Source organism: Knufia obscura (assembly GCF_036327395.1).
Source record: "Knufia obscura strain CCFEE 5817 isolate CBS 148926 chromosome Unknown scaffold_5, whole genome shotgun sequence".
NCBI classification, from domain to species: Eukaryota; Fungi; Ascomycota; class Eurotiomycetes; order Chaetothyriales; family Trichomeriaceae; genus Knufia; species Knufia obscura.
The window spans coordinates 789,594-807,103 of NW_027042691.1; the positions used below are offsets into that span (position 1 = coordinate 789,594).

The 17,510-nt window shown below is 44.3% G+C and overlaps 4 protein-coding genes across 4 annotated transcripts; 3 read left to right on the forward strand and 1 right to left on the reverse strand.

The window, feature by feature from the left end:
- Positions 1-216: 216 nt before the first annotated feature.
- PMZ80_005080 (uncharacterized protein) lies at positions 217-846 on the forward strand (the record flags this gene model as incomplete). Its single annotated transcript, XM_064873501.1, has 1 exon — positions 217-846. One exon carries the CDS (start codon positions 217-219, stop codon positions 844-846), a length of 630 nt encoding a protein of 209 aa, XP_064730605.1.
- A 2,105-nt stretch (positions 847-2,951) lies between these two features.
- Positions 2,952-6,073, forward strand: PMZ80_005081 (uncharacterized protein; the record flags this gene model as incomplete). Its single annotated transcript, XM_064873502.1, has 4 exons — positions 2,952-3,359; positions 3,407-3,540; positions 3,592-4,066; positions 4,115-6,073. 4 exons carry the CDS (start codon positions 2,952-2,954, stop codon positions 6,071-6,073), a joined length of 2,976 nt encoding a protein of 991 aa, XP_064730606.1.
- A 1,691-nt stretch (positions 6,074-7,764) lies between these two features.
- Positions 7,765-8,757, forward strand: PMZ80_005082 (uncharacterized protein; the record flags this gene model as incomplete). The annotated part of the gene is made up of 1 exon (XM_064873503.1): positions 7,765-8,757. The coding sequence occupies one exon, from the start codon at positions 7,765-7,767 to the stop codon at positions 8,755-8,757; it is 993 nt and encodes a 330-aa protein (XP_064730607.1).
- A 6,773-nt stretch (positions 8,758-15,530) lies between these two features.
- On the reverse strand, positions 15,531-17,224 carry PMZ80_005083 (uncharacterized protein; the record flags this gene model as incomplete). The annotated part of the gene is made up of 6 exons (XM_064873504.1): positions 15,531-16,523; positions 16,570-16,629; positions 16,676-16,745; positions 16,794-16,833; positions 16,886-16,962; positions 17,052-17,224. The coding sequence occupies 6 exons, from the start codon at positions 17,222-17,224 to the stop codon at positions 15,531-15,533; spliced, it is 1,413 nt and encodes a 470-aa protein (XP_064730608.1).
- Between the last annotated feature and the right edge of the window lie 286 nt (positions 17,225-17,510).

Sequence of the window (17,510 nt, forward strand, 5' to 3'; positions counted from 1 at the left end):
CATGGAGGCTACAACGTGCACCCCGAATATGGACCAAGGTATTCGAGAACCATATATTGGCCGCCTGCTACTCCGTTGGACGCTTCTGGTCCTTATATGCATTCTAGGTAACCCCCAAACCACAACACTGAACCCAAGCCGACCAAACAAATTATAGCACGTCCTACCGGTCGCTCCCTAGACCATTCACTCTAGCCCCAATCGAACGTCCGCAAAATGGTCAACCGCTTCGACCTCCACTTCTCCTCCCCGTCACACCACAACACCACAAGCCATTCGCCAACAACATCCTCATCCTCATCCTCATCGCCAGCCAGCTCATCCCCAGACTCCCCACCAATGAACCCAAAAACGCACAAACACTACCAATCGCACGCTCAGCCCCAACCCCACATCCACGTCGACACACCCTACCCCCTCCCCGAACCCTCCGACACCTCCAGCTCAACCTCTTCAACCCACAGCGGCAGCGGCAGCACAACCTCCTTCCTCGACATCAGAAAACACACCCACGACGTCCAACAAAAGCTAACCTCCCACATTCCCATCCCCAACCCCCTCACCGCAACAACACACCACATTACAGAACTCAAGTTCGGACATACCTCGCGAGCCGCGAAACGGGAGGCCCGACGCAGTGCTGCCCCGTGGAGTGTTGGTGCGGCGCAGATGCAGATTAGGGCTATGCCTATTCTGGAGGTGGAGATGGAGAGCGAGGGGGACGCGGAGGAGTGGAGGGAACGGGATCAGAGGGCTTGGGAGGCGGAGTTGAGGAGGAGGGAGGCAGCGAGGAATTGGGTTGGTGAGTGGACGGGGGATGGGGAGGGGAAGGAGGGGAGGGTGTGAACTTGTTCGTAACTGGAGCTCTTCCGATGGCGAAAGGAAGGGAATGTGTGTAACTGATTGAGCTTCACTGCAAATCATGCTGCAGGAAGTGCTTGGAAGGTAAAGCGGCGAGGTATCTGTGCGTTTGGGTCAGACTTCGGTGGCCGCCATTTCTCTTGCGGTCCGGTCCCTGAAAGCAATGCATTGGTCACGGTGAGGGTACACCATGGCTAAAGCTGAGCACTTCTGGTTCCTTCCACAATGTATGGATCCTACCTGACATTATACCACGTCGTGCTTGCCAGCGCGTGTACTCACACTGATGCGGCGCATTACCCGTACGACTTCCTGTCCGACCCGAATTAGTATCCAGTACAGTTACTCGAAACTTTCGGCACTCCTTGAGTACGCCTTGTAGTTGCACTCGTGGCTGGCTGTCACCATCCCTCCACGAGCTACGAAGCCGCCACCATGTCGCTGATGCTCAGAAGACGGTGCTTATTTTGTCATGCTTTGATGAGCACGCACAACCATGCATGTCCATGCGAATCATCCAATGAGACGTGCCTGAGCCTCAAATGCGAGTCCAATACGGCACGTGTAGTCAAAGCTAGCACTCTTCGGGCAAGGGTACGCGACCTGTAGTCGTATCGCCGCTTCTGATGACCAGATTCAGTGCTCTGCATCTCAGCTTTACGGTGACACGGCAGCCATGTTCGTATTGTGCGGGCGATGCTTTGCTACTGAGAATTTTCCATTTGTATATGAAGGTCGTCGACTGCCTCCAGGATACAAACTTCGATCGTACATGGGTGACTAGAACAGCACCATGATCGCAGGTCGATTTCAGATAAAATTTGCCTCGGTGATGGGTGGCCTGATCACCTCTTCGAAATCATTGTTGATGGTCACCGTGGAGCAATGACGGGGGACACGCTGACACTTTAACAACGTGATTTGGGATGCCGGACCTATCGAAAACGTGGGATACACGGCAGATCATCTCATATGACGTTCAGAGGCATCGAAGCTCACCAGGCATGAACGATCAACACTTGGTGGCCGACCACACCGACCTGAAACACACAAGCTCGAGAAACAAACAACACGAAACGTGATTCGACAACGTTCAGCTCATGAGATTTCGAAATGCCTGAGGAAGACGAGGCAGACTCGGTGCATCGAATTGCACAGGATCATCGTTGCATGACAGATGACCCGATTGAGATGAAGTGAGTCTCTGAATAGAAACATGGCAGCAAGCGATGGATGAATAAAGCATGATTAGGGCAGGACCTGACGAGCACTAACACTGCATAAGTGCAGAAACCCTTGCGACGCAGGCAAAGGGCAGGTATGATGGTGATTTGGTGCAGACAACTGTTTGTGGTTATTTTTGGTGATCAAGCTATCTTAGGTTATACGCTTACCTCTAAGCGTACTAGATCTCATGTCTCATTGGTGGATTACTCTAAGTGCTGTCAGGTACCGCGAGCGGCGCTTAGACGATTTGATCATGGTGCTACTCAAGCCCACTCCGCCTCCTCCATTTTGGCAATTCTCCGGCTCGTTCTTGTGGTTTAGTGCGAGTTTCGGCTCGTCAGCCGTTTCCTTTAGCTTGGTACTCGATCGATATTCGACTTTGCTCATCTGAGTTTCATGCACAGCATCTATTTCTTTCTATGCTTGATACCTTGCTCGCACTACTAGCCAACCAGTTTGAGCCTCACCTACACAGCCTCTTTGCTGTGATTCGTTCCTGCCGTTGTCTTTCACTACGACATGTACTCTTGCTCACATTAGCAATACGCCATTCACAAGGCTACCAATTTAGTGGACTGTGCTTCTACTGGCCGAGAATAGCTCGCTCGTACCTTTTCACTCTTAGCTCCACGTGTGAATGGATCTCAGCCCTGCCAATAACCTCCGGTTTCCATACCTCCGTCATCTCTTTCCCTTGCCATGGCAAGACTCTCTGCTGTGAATGCATCAACACCATCAAACGCGCCAACCCGACTGAGCCTCAGAACGGGGCAGTGGTCCTGCGCTGAGAGAACCATCCCACTGACCCATGTCTCCAATCCCGACCTTGGCTCTGTATAACTAATACCATCCTGCCTCTCACCATGCCGAGAAGAACACCACCCATCCTCGATAAGGAGAGATCGCCCCCTCGGCAAACTCAGCTGTCTCAAGCATCACCTGTTCCTGGTAATCCTGCAGAGGCTCCTCCACCACCGCCAATACAGTCTATCTATCCTGTGCCTGGGGAAGCGCCGATCATACCTCAACCAACATATAGCGAGACTATCCTACAGACACCGATTCTTGCCACCGACTCTTCTTCTTTGCCACCTCAGCAGATCACACCAGGTCCATCATCGGCGACATCCCGAAGGCGAAGCTCTTCCAGCATGAGGAACGCAAGCATGAACTTCGAGAACATCGCCCCAAGCGCTACTCCTACGGGAAGGATCAGTAAAGCGAAGAAAGGCAAGCGTGTTCATGCTTGCGAGTTCCCAGGTTGTGGAAAGGTCAGACTCATAGTTCCCTCTTGTATTTCTTATGTTGACTTGGCTAGGTGTTCACCAGAGCAGAACACAGAAGAAGGCATGAGCTCAATCATAACCCAGACGCCATCTATAGGTGTACTCAACCTGGTTGTGGTAGATCCTTTCACAGAATGGATCTGCTACAACGGCATCAGGAACGGCAGTAAGCATTGAGCTATCAAACGAGTATCCTTGTCATACTAACCAAGAACAGCGAGTCGGAGGCCTCACCAAGCTTAACGCAATCAGTACCTCAGCATTCAAGTAACGTCTTTACCTCACCACCATCCGTCCTACCTTCAAGCACAATAACAAGTCCACCAACTGAGTCTGTTCCAAGAACATCGTCGGCTGGCTTATCGATCGGGTCTTTAGTAAACCCCCATTCTCATCAATACTCTACGGCCGACTCGTCGTTACCTTTTGGCACGATGTTTATGCCATCCTATTCTCAGACAGTTGATCCATATTTTTACGGCTCAGAAGGCAGCCATTCACCAGCATCTGATCGCGTTGGACACTTCCACCGCCAAAGCATATCTTCTGCCTCCTCAGTCGCTGCATTTGACCCCTCATCCATATCTCCTACAATGACCACAATGCCTGGTACTTGGGTGCCTGCAACAGCGGCGCCACCGATGGCCTTACCCTCCAATATCTTCGAGGAGGGTCAGGCTCATTATATTCAGGTAAGTCCTTTGCTCTTTTCAGCTCGCGCCTATACTGAGGCTGATCAGTCACCTACAGTCAATGCCATGCCAGTACACCTCCGCGAATTGGATGGACATGAATTTGCTACCATACAGCGAGAGCTTTCAACAGTACCCGATCTCATTTTCGACTCAGCTAGACCCGAGATACACAGATATATACGATTCGATTGCTTAGAACACTACTGGAAATATTTCCATCCTTCCTTTCCTATCGTCTACAAGCCAAATTTTGTCACCAACACACCTCCACCTCTCCTTCTGAGTGCTGTATTAGCCATCGGGTCGTTTTACGACTCACGTCCAGACGCGAAACTCTACTCTCTTGCTCTCCAAGAAATTGCTACCAAACTCCTACGACAACGCGGCGAGACTATCACCAGTCGATCACGGATTGCTGACCTTCAGACAGTGCTGCTCCTTGAGATCCTCAGCACGTACTCTGCTCGACATGCCAGTCCTGAGACGTCAGCTCGTTTCAGAGCTCTATATGCAAGCCTGCATCAGACACGACAAATTCTTGTGCAAAACCCTTTGGCGGTCTTCAAAACTCTGAAGAAGGAGAAGTCAGAGGATGACCTGAAACGAGCGCACAAGTTCTGGCTCGAGCACGAGGCACGAAGGCGTATATTTCATGCTTGCTCAGTACTCGATGCACAGCAGGTCGCACTTTTCGAACAGCGCGCCACCATAGTCACCCACAGCAATCTTCCGAACAAGCCCGTGAACACCCGAGGAGGCATCGATCTGCCATGCGGCGAGGCGCTTTGGGAGGCAACTCCGCTACAAGAGTGGTCTGTCAAAGCGGCTGTTTCTATTCCCGAAGATGTCAATGCGGCCCGAGCCCGCTATCAAGCTGCCTCCGTGAACGATTACTCGTTCTTCCAGCATCAAATCATCAATCTCAACACCAGCGCTAACCAACGGTGCCTGGAAGAAATGTCGAGCCCACCCGAGCGGAAGATACCACTGTCGAAAACGCGCCTCAACTACCATGTTTTCCATATGGCCAAGTACATCCCTGTACGGTCTCTTCTGATAGTAGCTGGTGAGTCGTGGTTTCTGGCCAAGAAAATCGAGCAAGAAGCAGAATATACCCAAGCGAAGCGCATAATCCGAGAATGGGTAGCACAAGCGACCGTTCCCTCGACACAGATGGCGAACAGTCTTAAGGCTCATTGGCATGCGCTAAAGGTACTGCGAATGATAGTTGATCCAGGCGAGGGTCCTCAGCAATTCCGGACGACGAATATGCTGCATGAGGACTGGGCTGTCTATCTAGCTGCGCTTGTCTGCTGGGCCCACGGGTATGCAAGGCGTAACTCGCCACACCCAGCGGCAATTCAGGTCATGCAAACGCCAACGGCATCGCCGTCGGCATCAAGGAAGCGGAAAGCCACTGAGGTCTCCACACCATCTCGGAAGCGCCAAGCGACGATACCAGCTTCATCTGTGGGGCCATTTGCATCTTCCACTGCAGCACATACAACTCAAGTCCCTCAGTCGTTGTCAACGACCGCCTACGCCAACCCGACCTGGTCAGCATACGGACCAGTCAACAGCTACAGCGCACACTGGCCAACATACTACGATCAGTCCATGATGGCGTACTCAGCACAAGCTGATGCAAGCACAGCTACAGCCACAGCGACTACCACAGATCCCTCAGCTTACGGCTCATCTGTTCGCACAGCAACCAACACGCCACATTCGCAATCGAGTCTAGCAACGACAGGTGTGCCATACACAGTGCCAACCACAGACGACCCGATGATCGAGCTTCGCACGTACCTGGCATCCACGAATGTGTCGGCACCTCAGGACCTGACCACCTTGGACACGGCCACTCTAACCCGCACAAAAGGCGTTCTCGACGCCATACGCACCTACAAGATCGGCGCTAAACGCACAGTCGGCGGCTTAATGAACGACGCTGAACGAGTTCTTTCCCGGCTGGCGGAGGGGAAGAACAAAGATATGTTCTGAACACTTCTACTTTGACTTCTTGCACATTTGCATTTCAATAGCGGTATGCTGATTTTCGCATGGCGATGGTGTTAGGGGGCAATTCTTGTTTTGGTTTTGGCTTGTGCATATTGCATTCTCACATTGCATTTTAAGAGAGGGAAAAGGAAAAGGAAAAGAAAGAGAAGGCATCTACTCTTCGACTGCATGGATATTAATGAGGGACACGACATAATGACTTACGATAATGATGTGCATGAATGGTATGCATCTCCGCTCGCTCAAGATGATGACAGGATTTTGATTTGGGATTAGCGTCGCATCGCATTGATGATACCGCCGCATGGGATGCATCTTCAGGGCGCAGATACTGTTTGTTACCTTCGATTCATGTTGTTCATAACTATTGTGTCTTTGCGTTCGAGCGACATTGTGTTTTGAAGAGCTTTGGGAATCAGCACATAGTGTTAGTATAGACAATACAGCTCGGTGGTTGATGAGAATGTTCCAGTGCCGTTTCTTGTTACCGTTCTTGATTTCGATGATAGTAATATGGTCTGCTTCACACCTTGCCCTCCCCTTCCATGCACCTCGGACGAAGATATGCCGAGAAGCGAGCACAAGCTCAAATGAGAAGCTTTGCCGAATAAGTACTATTGTTGACGCGTCCCGACAATGTTCTTCATCTTCACAAGCAGGTCCCATGCTGGAATTTGTCCACCTGGACCTGCATGCATCTTACGTCGCCTAATTTCGCCATGTTCCCCGGTAGACCTCCCGCCCAAGTGCAGGCACCCAATTGATACCTCAAGCGAGCCTCGCGCCCGGCGCTCCTGCCGGACATCTTGACAAAACTGCGCTGAGCGCGCTGCACGCGTTACGCCGGCCGCTGAGACTATGCCAACGGGTTTTTCGGCTCAATGGAGCAAAAGCGTGATGGCAAAGCGAACGTCTGTTCGCGTGGAGGTTCGCATAAACGCCCAGTGTTTGTCCATCGATCCTCAGCTTCGTATGATACGAGGATTCGGCATGTTGAGGGACTGACTACGTTAAACACATCTCACGACACTGGGGATCCGGATGTCAAGATCTGAACGCAGATTCTTGGTTCGAGATGGCACATCCTCCCAAAACGTGCCGCTAGGCGTTCGACGCAGCGTCGTGCACGAGGTGATACTGTCCGATTGTTCGCACATACTCAATCGTGGCAAAGGCAACCAGTAATTGATTGCTATGGTGAGCAAGGTGATATGGGAGATCTATTGACTTCGCCTTCACATCACATCATTTCCAGATCACACAGCGCTTCTACGCGGCTGAAGATATCACGAAAGGCCGCTAAGTGAGATGTGGACAGTTGCAGTTGACACTGGTGGTGACTGGGTGTGGCGGGTAAGAACTGAGAGTGCAAGGTCACTATGAACTCGTTTGTGGTTCACTTGATTTCGCTAGGTATATAAGCTGGCTCTCAGCTCGAGGTTGTGTTCTTACTTTCTCCATACATCTTGGTCGTAACTCGAGCATCGTTCAACCTTCGACCTGACCACTCTCAACCACCACGGGTTTATCTACTTCGTCGTCGACCAGACTAGTTCCCGTCGCATACAAACAGCCTTCCACTCTTTTACGAGAACCTTCTAAGTTGACTCACGAAGACGACAGTTTTTAGCGTACATAATCGATCTCTACATAGTCCTCGCCTAAACAGCAAGATGGACTACACATCATACCCAGAACTTGACCAGTTTCGAGAGGAGTGGATGGAGAAGTTGAGGGTAGATAACAAGGATCAATCCAGCCAGGCAGTCACCGAGGTTGACCGACCATCTACAACACCACGTCCTGAAACGGGCGCCCAGGATCAGACAACCTATGATACCGCCTCGGCAGACCAACAGCTTGCTGCGGAGCCCACTTCTCCCACGTCGATAGCGTCTGATCCACCTGAATGGATCAAGGAATCGCAAATCAAACACGACCTTCGCCAAGACCTTGCAACTGGCTCGCTCACCGTACGCCCGGCTACCATTCTGGATCCCGTCCGAAAATCTGAGCTTCCTCCACGCCGAATCAGACAGGCATGGAAGAAAGGAAAGACTGCTCCCATCTACTCCAGACAACCCGGCAAGCCAGACCGGTACCTGAACACGCTCCCTGTCGATGCAGCTCGGGCGTTCTCCATGGTGCTTGACGATGCAGTCACTCACTCCGGCCTGCCGTCTCATAAGGTCAACAAATTTGTGATTCCTGTCACCTGTGATGATCAAGCTGAGGCACTTGCGACAAGTCTTGCTTGGCAGAAGGAGATCGTCGACTCAAAGAATTGTGGAATGATACCCTTCAAGCGCATCACTGAATTACCAGTCTATCGGTATTACAGAATGGCGCAGATCTTCCGAGCGACCGGTATGGATGACAAGAGACGAGAGATGCTCCAAAGAATCGAAAATATGAAGTATGAAGCCCAATGGTACCACCCTGCAATCGACGACGTCAAGAACGTCATTCGATTCATGGATCCAGAGAACGACATCCGGAAAGTTGTAATTAGCTCCATTGCCAGAGCATGGCTTGATCGAAGTCTTGGTGGGCGGAAAGATATCGACATGCTCTGGAGTGAGAACGAAGAGTTTCGCAACGAGGTGGACCCAGTTGTGAAGAGGTTGACGGCGGCGCGATCGGTCACAGTTCATGAGGACGAGTAGTATAGACAGCTATGGAGCAAGAGGTGAAGTCGAGGTACGGGGCGGAGAGAAGAGAGAACAGACAGAGATTGGACAATGCGGGAGCGATGAATGAGATGGACAATGAGCTGAAGCAGGACAAGAGTTTCTCTTGTGTCTCGAGGGTTATGCCAAGAGATAAGTTTAGCTGGTAGATCTCGAGACTGAAACTGCTTTCCTGCCGAAGGTGATGCAGACGTAGGCAAATACAATGAGAATCAGATATTTACTTAGATCTACCTTGCATGAAGAGCCACCACAAATGTTTTCGTCTACGACTTTCCAGTCTCCTTCGTGCCCGCCAGGGCCAAGCTCTTGTCGTGCCAGTGTAGCCCCTTTCTACTATCGCGTCACTCACGCGTACTGGCGAGCACTAAACCGACTCCCGACAACTCCGATGTCTTTGATAAATGTCTGCGCTCACATCCACCGATCAATAACCACACTTCAGTTGTTCAGTATAATCCCTATACAAGAATGCCTAATATTCAGCCAACAACGAACAGTAATATTTACATTATATAAGGACTCTTCTCTAAAGTTATTAAGCAACAGTCTAAGTGTTCTAGGTGTACCAAACATACGGCGAAGTAAAACTAGCTAAGCGCGTTTTCGATCCTCCGTAGAAAGCAGGTAACTCGAAGCATCGTAGATACTATGGGAATCGTGTTCAAAGCTATACAATAATTACTACTGTACGTAACTAGAAAGGGGTTAGACTGAATACTGCTCGTTATAGTTGAGGAGTAGTAACGATCAAAAAGAAGAGCCGGAGGCAGTACGGCAGGTACGCAATAATTGATATTCGTTAAAGACATTAGAGTTGTCGGGAGTCGGCTTAGCGCCTACTAGTTACTAGCGTGCACTAATGGACGCCCCGCTAACCATGTAAACATTGACTAAAAACTTATACATTTAGACTTACACGATTTTTTAAATTAAATACCTTTCTATAACGCAGTTATAATAATTATAATCTAAGCTTACTATCGTAATTACGTAGCGACCTTAAATTATATATCCTTAAGCTTTATATTAATTTCCGATAATGTACGTAACTAAATATTTTTATAATTAATAAAATAAACGAATCTACTTATAGTTTAGTTTTATAATACCTATATAACAATATTAAATAAGCCGATATCCTTAATAATTAAACTAAATTAATATATATTAAAGTTAGCGAATATTATAGCGATATATTTAAGCTTAATATACTAATACTAACTTTACTAGTATTAAACTAGATACTCTAAAGTATAATATTAATACTTTAATTATAAAGTAAGTACTTCTATATATAAAGATTATTTAATAGTTTAATCTTAGCCATATTATTATAGTACGGTATTAAGCTAACTATTTAATAATAGTAGTATTAGCGTTAATAGCTAAGGCTACTATATAAACTTTATAATACTAAAAAACGAGAAGTATATTTCTAGTAATATAAAATTATTATTAAAGCGAGTATCGTTATAAGTACTATTTAATTATATAGTCAATAACTAAATAGAATTATACTATTACGGTTTAATATACGACTAGGTATGCGGCTAGATAGGTACTAGAGCGCGCGCTAGGGCGCACGTTAGGATATGTACTAGAAGTAGAATTAGCTAGTGGGCTAAAACTAGAATCGGATAAGGACGAAAACAGTTTAGGATATAGAAGGTTAAGTAAGGAAGTATATAATATCCTAATAGGGATCTAAGGTTACTAAGGTTCCTAAGGTTTAACCTTAGATAATCTTAGGCACCTTAAACGCTCCTAAAGAAGGTATAGGATAGGAGTATATAGTAACGACTCTCCTTTATATAGTTTCTATAGCTTTATAGTTAACCTAAGTTATACTAGAACCCTACCTATATATAACTTAACCTTATATTAAATACTTACTAGCCTAATATCCTACTTAGCTTACTTAAGTAGAACTATAGAGGTTCTACTCGTACTATTACTGATTACGTAGAGATACCGGCCTTATAATATATACCTTCGCCTATTAGGATACGCCTTTCTATAAAGAGATATTTAGCTTATCTTATAATAGATTTAGCTAAAAGCTAGCTAGCTAAGGTCTTTCTATAATAATAAGTTTAAGAACTATAAAGTAATCTATTTTAAAGCTAATTATATATAGTTATTCAACGGCTATAATGAGCTTAATATTAAGTATAAAATTAGTTCTTATAAAGCTATTAACTACTATTTTAAATATATTATATACTTTTATATTAACCTTATTTATTATATATAAATTACTATTTATAAAGTATATATATAAGCCGTTAAAATAGGAAAATAGTATTCTAGATTTAGTTGATTAAATCGTAAAAGTAAGATTTTAATAATAATTAACTTTTAGTATACTCTCTTTAAACGTTATTAGTATTTCTAATTTAAGGTTAATTTTTATTTTAAAACTTACCCTTTAACGAAAAGAGCTAGGTATTTAGAACCTTAATTAGGAATAATTATATTAAGGCGTTATAGTATTATATAATATTAAGTTAGTTTAAATTATAAATAAAAAGTCTTATTATATCTTAAAATAAAGTTTCTTCGGCTATTAATATTAACTCTATTTTAACTAGTTATAGTTAATTAACTAGTATAACGGGTTTAATAGTAATTAAGTAGTACTTTAATTTATCTTTATATCTTTCATATAAAGCGAGATTTTTTAGTAAGTTATCGTTTATAATAATTATAATATTAAATAATTGAAATAATAATTATATAACGTTATTAGTATTTTATAAAAATTATATACTAAATATTTCAAATTATATACTTTATATAAAGATAAAAAAGAACGGTATAGCTTTTCTTTAAGCTAAAGTATTCTAAACGCGTAGCTTAAAGTACTAAAAGACTTTAGTAAGTTTTAAAACGATTAATTAAGTACTTATTTTATACGCGCTAATTATAGATTTTAAAGCTATTTTAAAAATCGCTATTTAGTAATAGTACTAACGATTATTTTAATATTATAGAAAAAGTAATATACCTAAAGCTTTAGAATTTATTAATATACTTAATAATAACGAGTATAAGGTACCTATATAATACTAGTAACTTTAAAGTATAGCTAAGGATTATATTGATACTAAAGGTTAATTAGAGCTAGCTCTAATACTATAAAATAGATATTATAACGCTTTACTAGAACTATAACTTCTAAGCGATATTTCTTATTATACTAAAGATATTTAGTATTAAGATAATACCGCTAACTAACTAAAAGACGTAGAATAATTAGAGAAGAGAGTATATAGTAAAAACCCTATTAGTTAAGTTCTTAATCTTAAAGATTAACTTAAGTTCTCTTTTAAAACCCTTTCTTCAAAGTAAAAAAAGTACTTCTTAGTAAAAGAACTTAAGCTAGTATATAAATTATTAGCGAAAGTAACGTTTATATAAGAAAGTAGTATTATATACTATAACTAATATTTTATATCTTCGCCTCTCTACTAATTCTTTATCTTTTCTTATACTAATTAATACTATAATATTCTTATAGTATTATTTATTTGCCTTAGTAAATAATTATACTAAGAACCTTAACTTTAAGTATACGTAAATTAAGATAAATAAAGTATTTTATAAGTAGTATAGCCGACCTAATCCTAACTACTAAAGTATACCTCTAAATATAATAACTACTAATAACCAAGCTAATATAGTACTTAAAAATAATTAAATAGCTAGTAAGCTTTTATTTATACTCGTTCTAGTAATTATAGCTAATATATAGTATTTCTAGTCTATCTTAAACTACTATAAGCTAGAGTAAGCGGCTATAATAATAAAGTTAGATATAAATCGTAAATCCGCACCTCTAAAAACTACTTTAACTATAATATAATTAACTATCGCTAGCCCTTTAAAGATTATAACTACTACTTCAGTATTAGCTAGTATACTCTCTAGACCTTAAATATTAGCTCTATATATTATTATTTATAAATAAATATAGTATAATAAAGTAAAACGAGAGTATATTAAGTACTAAGATTATATACCCTTTACTTTAGTTATATCTATTATTAATACGATTTAAGGTCGCTATTAATTTATAAAGCTAAGTACTTTATCTTATAATAGTTAATTCTACTAAAGGAAATAATTAAGCTTATACTTAAGTAATATTATCTATCTTATAAGAGAGCTAGCTTATTAATATTTACTACTAAATATCTAATAAGTATAAAGGTCGCTCTTATTTCGCTAATAATAAGATTTAAAAGCTATTCTCTCTTCTCTATATATCTAAGATCTCTAAAGCTATATATAAAACTATTTTATACTAGAAGCCGTTTTTATTTACTTACTTAGTTATTAATAACAAGTTTCTAAGCGACGTAAAGGCTAGTATTAAAAGAATTAATAAAAGTACTAAGAGTAAAGAGATTATTAGTACTACTAAGACTTCCGAATATATTAATTCGATTTAATTATTTTTCTATATACTACTATTAAATAACGATATAGCCGATAATAAAAGTAATAATATCTTTAAATAGCTTAGAGCTAACTTACTCTTAAATAACTATTTCGCTATAATAGCGAATAGCCTTTTACTTATTAACTAAAACAAGAAGATTAAGTCTTCTAAAAAGAATAATATAGTAGACGATCCTATAGTTATATCTCTTAAAGGAACTTTTCCTAGCGTATCGGATTTAGTTAATAGTAAGTTAACTAAGAAAGAAAAGCGTACTATAAGTAAGACTACTAAAGATAAAAGGGTAGAGGTTATCGGTACTATTTAGAGACTAAAGTAGAATCGCGGACCCGTATGGGTATATTTATAAGAATATAACTTTTTTTTAAGATAACCTTTTTTTAAATTAATATTTCGGGAATAAATTCTACGTATACGATTTAATATAGATATATCTTACGATTAATTATAATTAATTAACGTTGTAGTTAATGATCATAGAATTCACAAAAATCCGTAATTTGGCGCTTGTCAATGTCAATGTGCGTGGCGGGACATCAATTAGTGCACGCCAGTAACCAGTACACGCGCACGACGCGTCGCGTCGAGCCTGCCAAGCTCGATCAATCTGCTGCTGTGCTTGCTCCAGAACTTGATTCCAGTATACACTTGCGACGAAGAGACCACCAATCGATTTATGGCAGCAAGTGAGCCTATGAAAACAGCAATGACGATGATCTCGTGATGCTGAGTTGCGAAATCCGATTCATCGCTAGCAATGGCAACCCGAGTGTCCGGCAACGAGATGTCGAAAGAGACCTTTCGCGCCTCTACGGAAGGTGAATAACAATCGAATGAAGTACGATGAGCCTGACTGCCCACAATGAGCAGCGATGGTCAGCTTGTAGACACATATCAGAGCATACTGCCGGATTGTCTTTGGCAAAGTAGGTGGCTCTTGCCGTCGTACGCCATGTGGACAATTTACCTGAGCAGGAAACCTAAGAACGACAGAAGGAACGTCCCTGAGAATGCAGACATGGTCTCTAGGCAGAACCTCGAATTTGGATTGGTGAGAACCCTGGAAGTGAACACTCATTCTCTCCGCCCACACCGCGGGTGTTCAAGTGGCGTCATCTCCTAGCAAACGTGCTTGCCTAGTTCAGAGCACTTGCGATATGGCAATTCTGACAACATATGACCCGCATCTCGCCAAATGCTGGCATACGTGACGACTGCCGATGAGAGCAAACAAGATGGTTGTCACGGTGAGCAAGCCTTAAACATATACATCACTTGATCCTGTTGGAGTTATGCATTTTCACAATAACAGCAACAGTGCAAAGGCACAGTCCAAAACGTAGTCACGACTGCATGGCCCTGCTGACGGCACAACACGGCTGTTACAGGCTCTGGCGGTATTGATGTGGTTACGAACAACAGAAGTGCAAGGTCACTATAGCCCGTTTGCATTGCACTTAATATACTAGGTATATAAGAGCCCTCTTCCTGCTCCGACATCTTCCTCTCCTCCATCATCTGCTTCCGCCGGATTTCGATCTACCCTCCAGGACGTCAAACCAAAGATCGAAAACTCAACCATACAATCAACCTCAGCCAAGTCGCCAAAACATCTGCTCTCCCCCAGAAATTATCGATCAACCCAGTTCCAAAATGTCATCCTCAGCAGGAAAGATGTCCTGGGTCGCTCTTTCCCTCATAAGTTACCACCCGCTTGTCTAGCGGAGTGGCCGCCAAACCTGCCCAAATTCGTGCTTAATTGCCCCAAATTCATGTTTGACGAAGCGGCCATTCGGTTAGACAAGCGGGTGGTTACGTCCAGATAGACGTGGAACTGCCTTTTCGTGTTGCACATTGCCAAGCCTTCTTGTTCGGGACTGGCGTGCCCGAGAAGTCACAATAGGTTTTTGACAGCTCCGGTCGAGGAACAGCGCAAGACGGCAGCAGCAGACGGATAAAACATAAGCGTGATGGTGAAGGCAGTCGTAGAGCGTGAGAGAAGGGGACACAATGGTGGCGAAACCTGCGTAGATGGATGATGCTTGTGGAAATTTGGTGCAATCGAAGAGACATCCTAGTTTGACCATAGATAGCAATGCAATACGATACGGCAGCTCACCTTCAAGCGCCTGTTACGCCACCCCATGAGCAAACAAGTCAAGTAGCGCTCACCTAAAACCAACCGGCACCGACCGTACTTCTGTCCTGTGCGTAGCATCTGTATCTTTCTCTTCTATATGCCTGCCATGTAAAGTATCCCCTGCCAACCGAATATATCTCATCAAGCAGGAACCGAGTCATCAACTCGCGGCTCCAAGTGGAACTCCAGCCTCTGCATATCCTCCACCACCTTCCTGCCCTCCTCAGTCAATTCAGGCCTGCCCAACGGATCCGTCGCATTCTTGAAAAACCTTGGCTTGAAGACCTTCCTCTCCTTTTCTCTTTCTGCGGCTCTATCCCGCTGCCGTTGCTCTACATCTTGCTTTATATTCGTTGCGTCACCATACTTCCTCTCGTGGATGGCATTGCTGACTTCGTTCCACAGCTTCCGCGATTCGTTGTCGAGTTGTTCTTCTGGTGGTGGGACGATCTTTGGGACGGGCATGAGAGGTGCGATATCGATGATCAGCTGTTTATCCTTTGTCGGCTCGAGGCCAGGGTAGGCTTTCACTGCTTTCGACGATGGAATAGTGTAGTAGACCTTGTCTTTCCAATCTCCCTCGATCTTCACTAGGATGTCGTTGTCTGGGACGTCCTTTGGCTTAGTGTACTTGTCGTTGGCAGGGTCATAATGATATATGACACCAATGACCTTGTTCTGAGCCTTGCCGAAATAGCTCTCTCCCACGTAGTCCAGTAGCACCTTCAACTTCGTCTTCGGACATGTTATCTGTGCGACATCTGCCACTGAGATGTACAGGTTTCCCCGCAGGATACCATTGAGTTGTGAGTCTGGATGTGTCATGTGGTATTCCTCGTTACCTCTGTTTTTCAGGCTGATGAACAAGCCTTTGTTATGATTACCCGCCGCAACCTTGACATAAGTGCCGCTAAATTTGGCGGATATCTGATCATAACCTCTTGCGACTATTCCTCTTGATGGGCACTCGACCCAGTAGGCGGAGACAGGTGGGTGGTGGGAGGTTTGTTCGGTAACGTAGGATATTCGGACCGGTTCGCCTTTGTCTGATTTCAGAGGGTCTGGAGGAGGTTGAGGAGGTGCTTTCATGGGGGAAGATATTGAAGGAGCATCTTCTTTGATCTCCCAGTTACACTGTCACTTTCAGCAGCTGTTCTCATTTGCTGGTAATGGAGCGCACCCTGAAGAATTCTCCTAGAGCAGAGTTGTATGGCTTGCATGGCTTGCCTTTGACGAATTTCTGTTCTTCTTAGCTGTGCTCTCGACTAGAGTAGTGGCATCCGTACCAGATCCTTGGTGAACCAGAATCGCAGAACCTCGAGCATGCGACCGAGCTCATCGTCAGACTTGCCAATGCTAGGAATGTCAGCGATATGCCTTCTGGTGTAGGGTGTCGGATCATACCTCACAAAGGTCTCTGGCCGATCAATATAGTGCCAGTACTCTGCTCACTGTCAATCATCCATGCCTGACCGTGGTTCCCATTCTGATCGTACCTAAATTGGGAATGGGCTCAATAAGCTGAGCCGGCAGCGAGAATCGAACATTGGCGATATCTGCAACTCCAATGAATCTAGGAAAGCACGTCTTAGCTCTTAAGTTTCTCTCATCGCGACTTCCGGCGCTCTTGATGCGCTGTTTCCCGGTTCTGGTAAAACATACTTTTTCAGGATGCTGATGAACAGCTTCAACCTCGATGAATCATCTGTACCTTTGATCTCGGTGGCCGCAGTGGTAGGAGGGGTAGACAGGTTGGGAGTAGTCGGGCGTGAAGATGGATTCGAACCCTGTGGTGTCGCCGTGGTTGAGGGAACACCAGACGATGGAGCGGCCATGCTCACTGTCTCGGAATCTGAGACAGACGTTCACACGACCTGATCCCTGAGCGGGTACTTGCAGGATGTTCTTCAGCAGACGTTCAGCACGAAATATGCAGGTGGTGGACTATGCAGGTGTTGTTGTACTGAGATAGTAGTAGCCCTGATAGCGTTTGGAGTCGCAATCACTGGTGTTGGGTCCTATCAAAGAATTGGGAGTATGATATCAGATGCAGGTCAAGCGCGTCCTGTATGCATGGAAGAACAAGCGAGCGATTATTCAGAAGCTGCCTTGTCTGCCCGT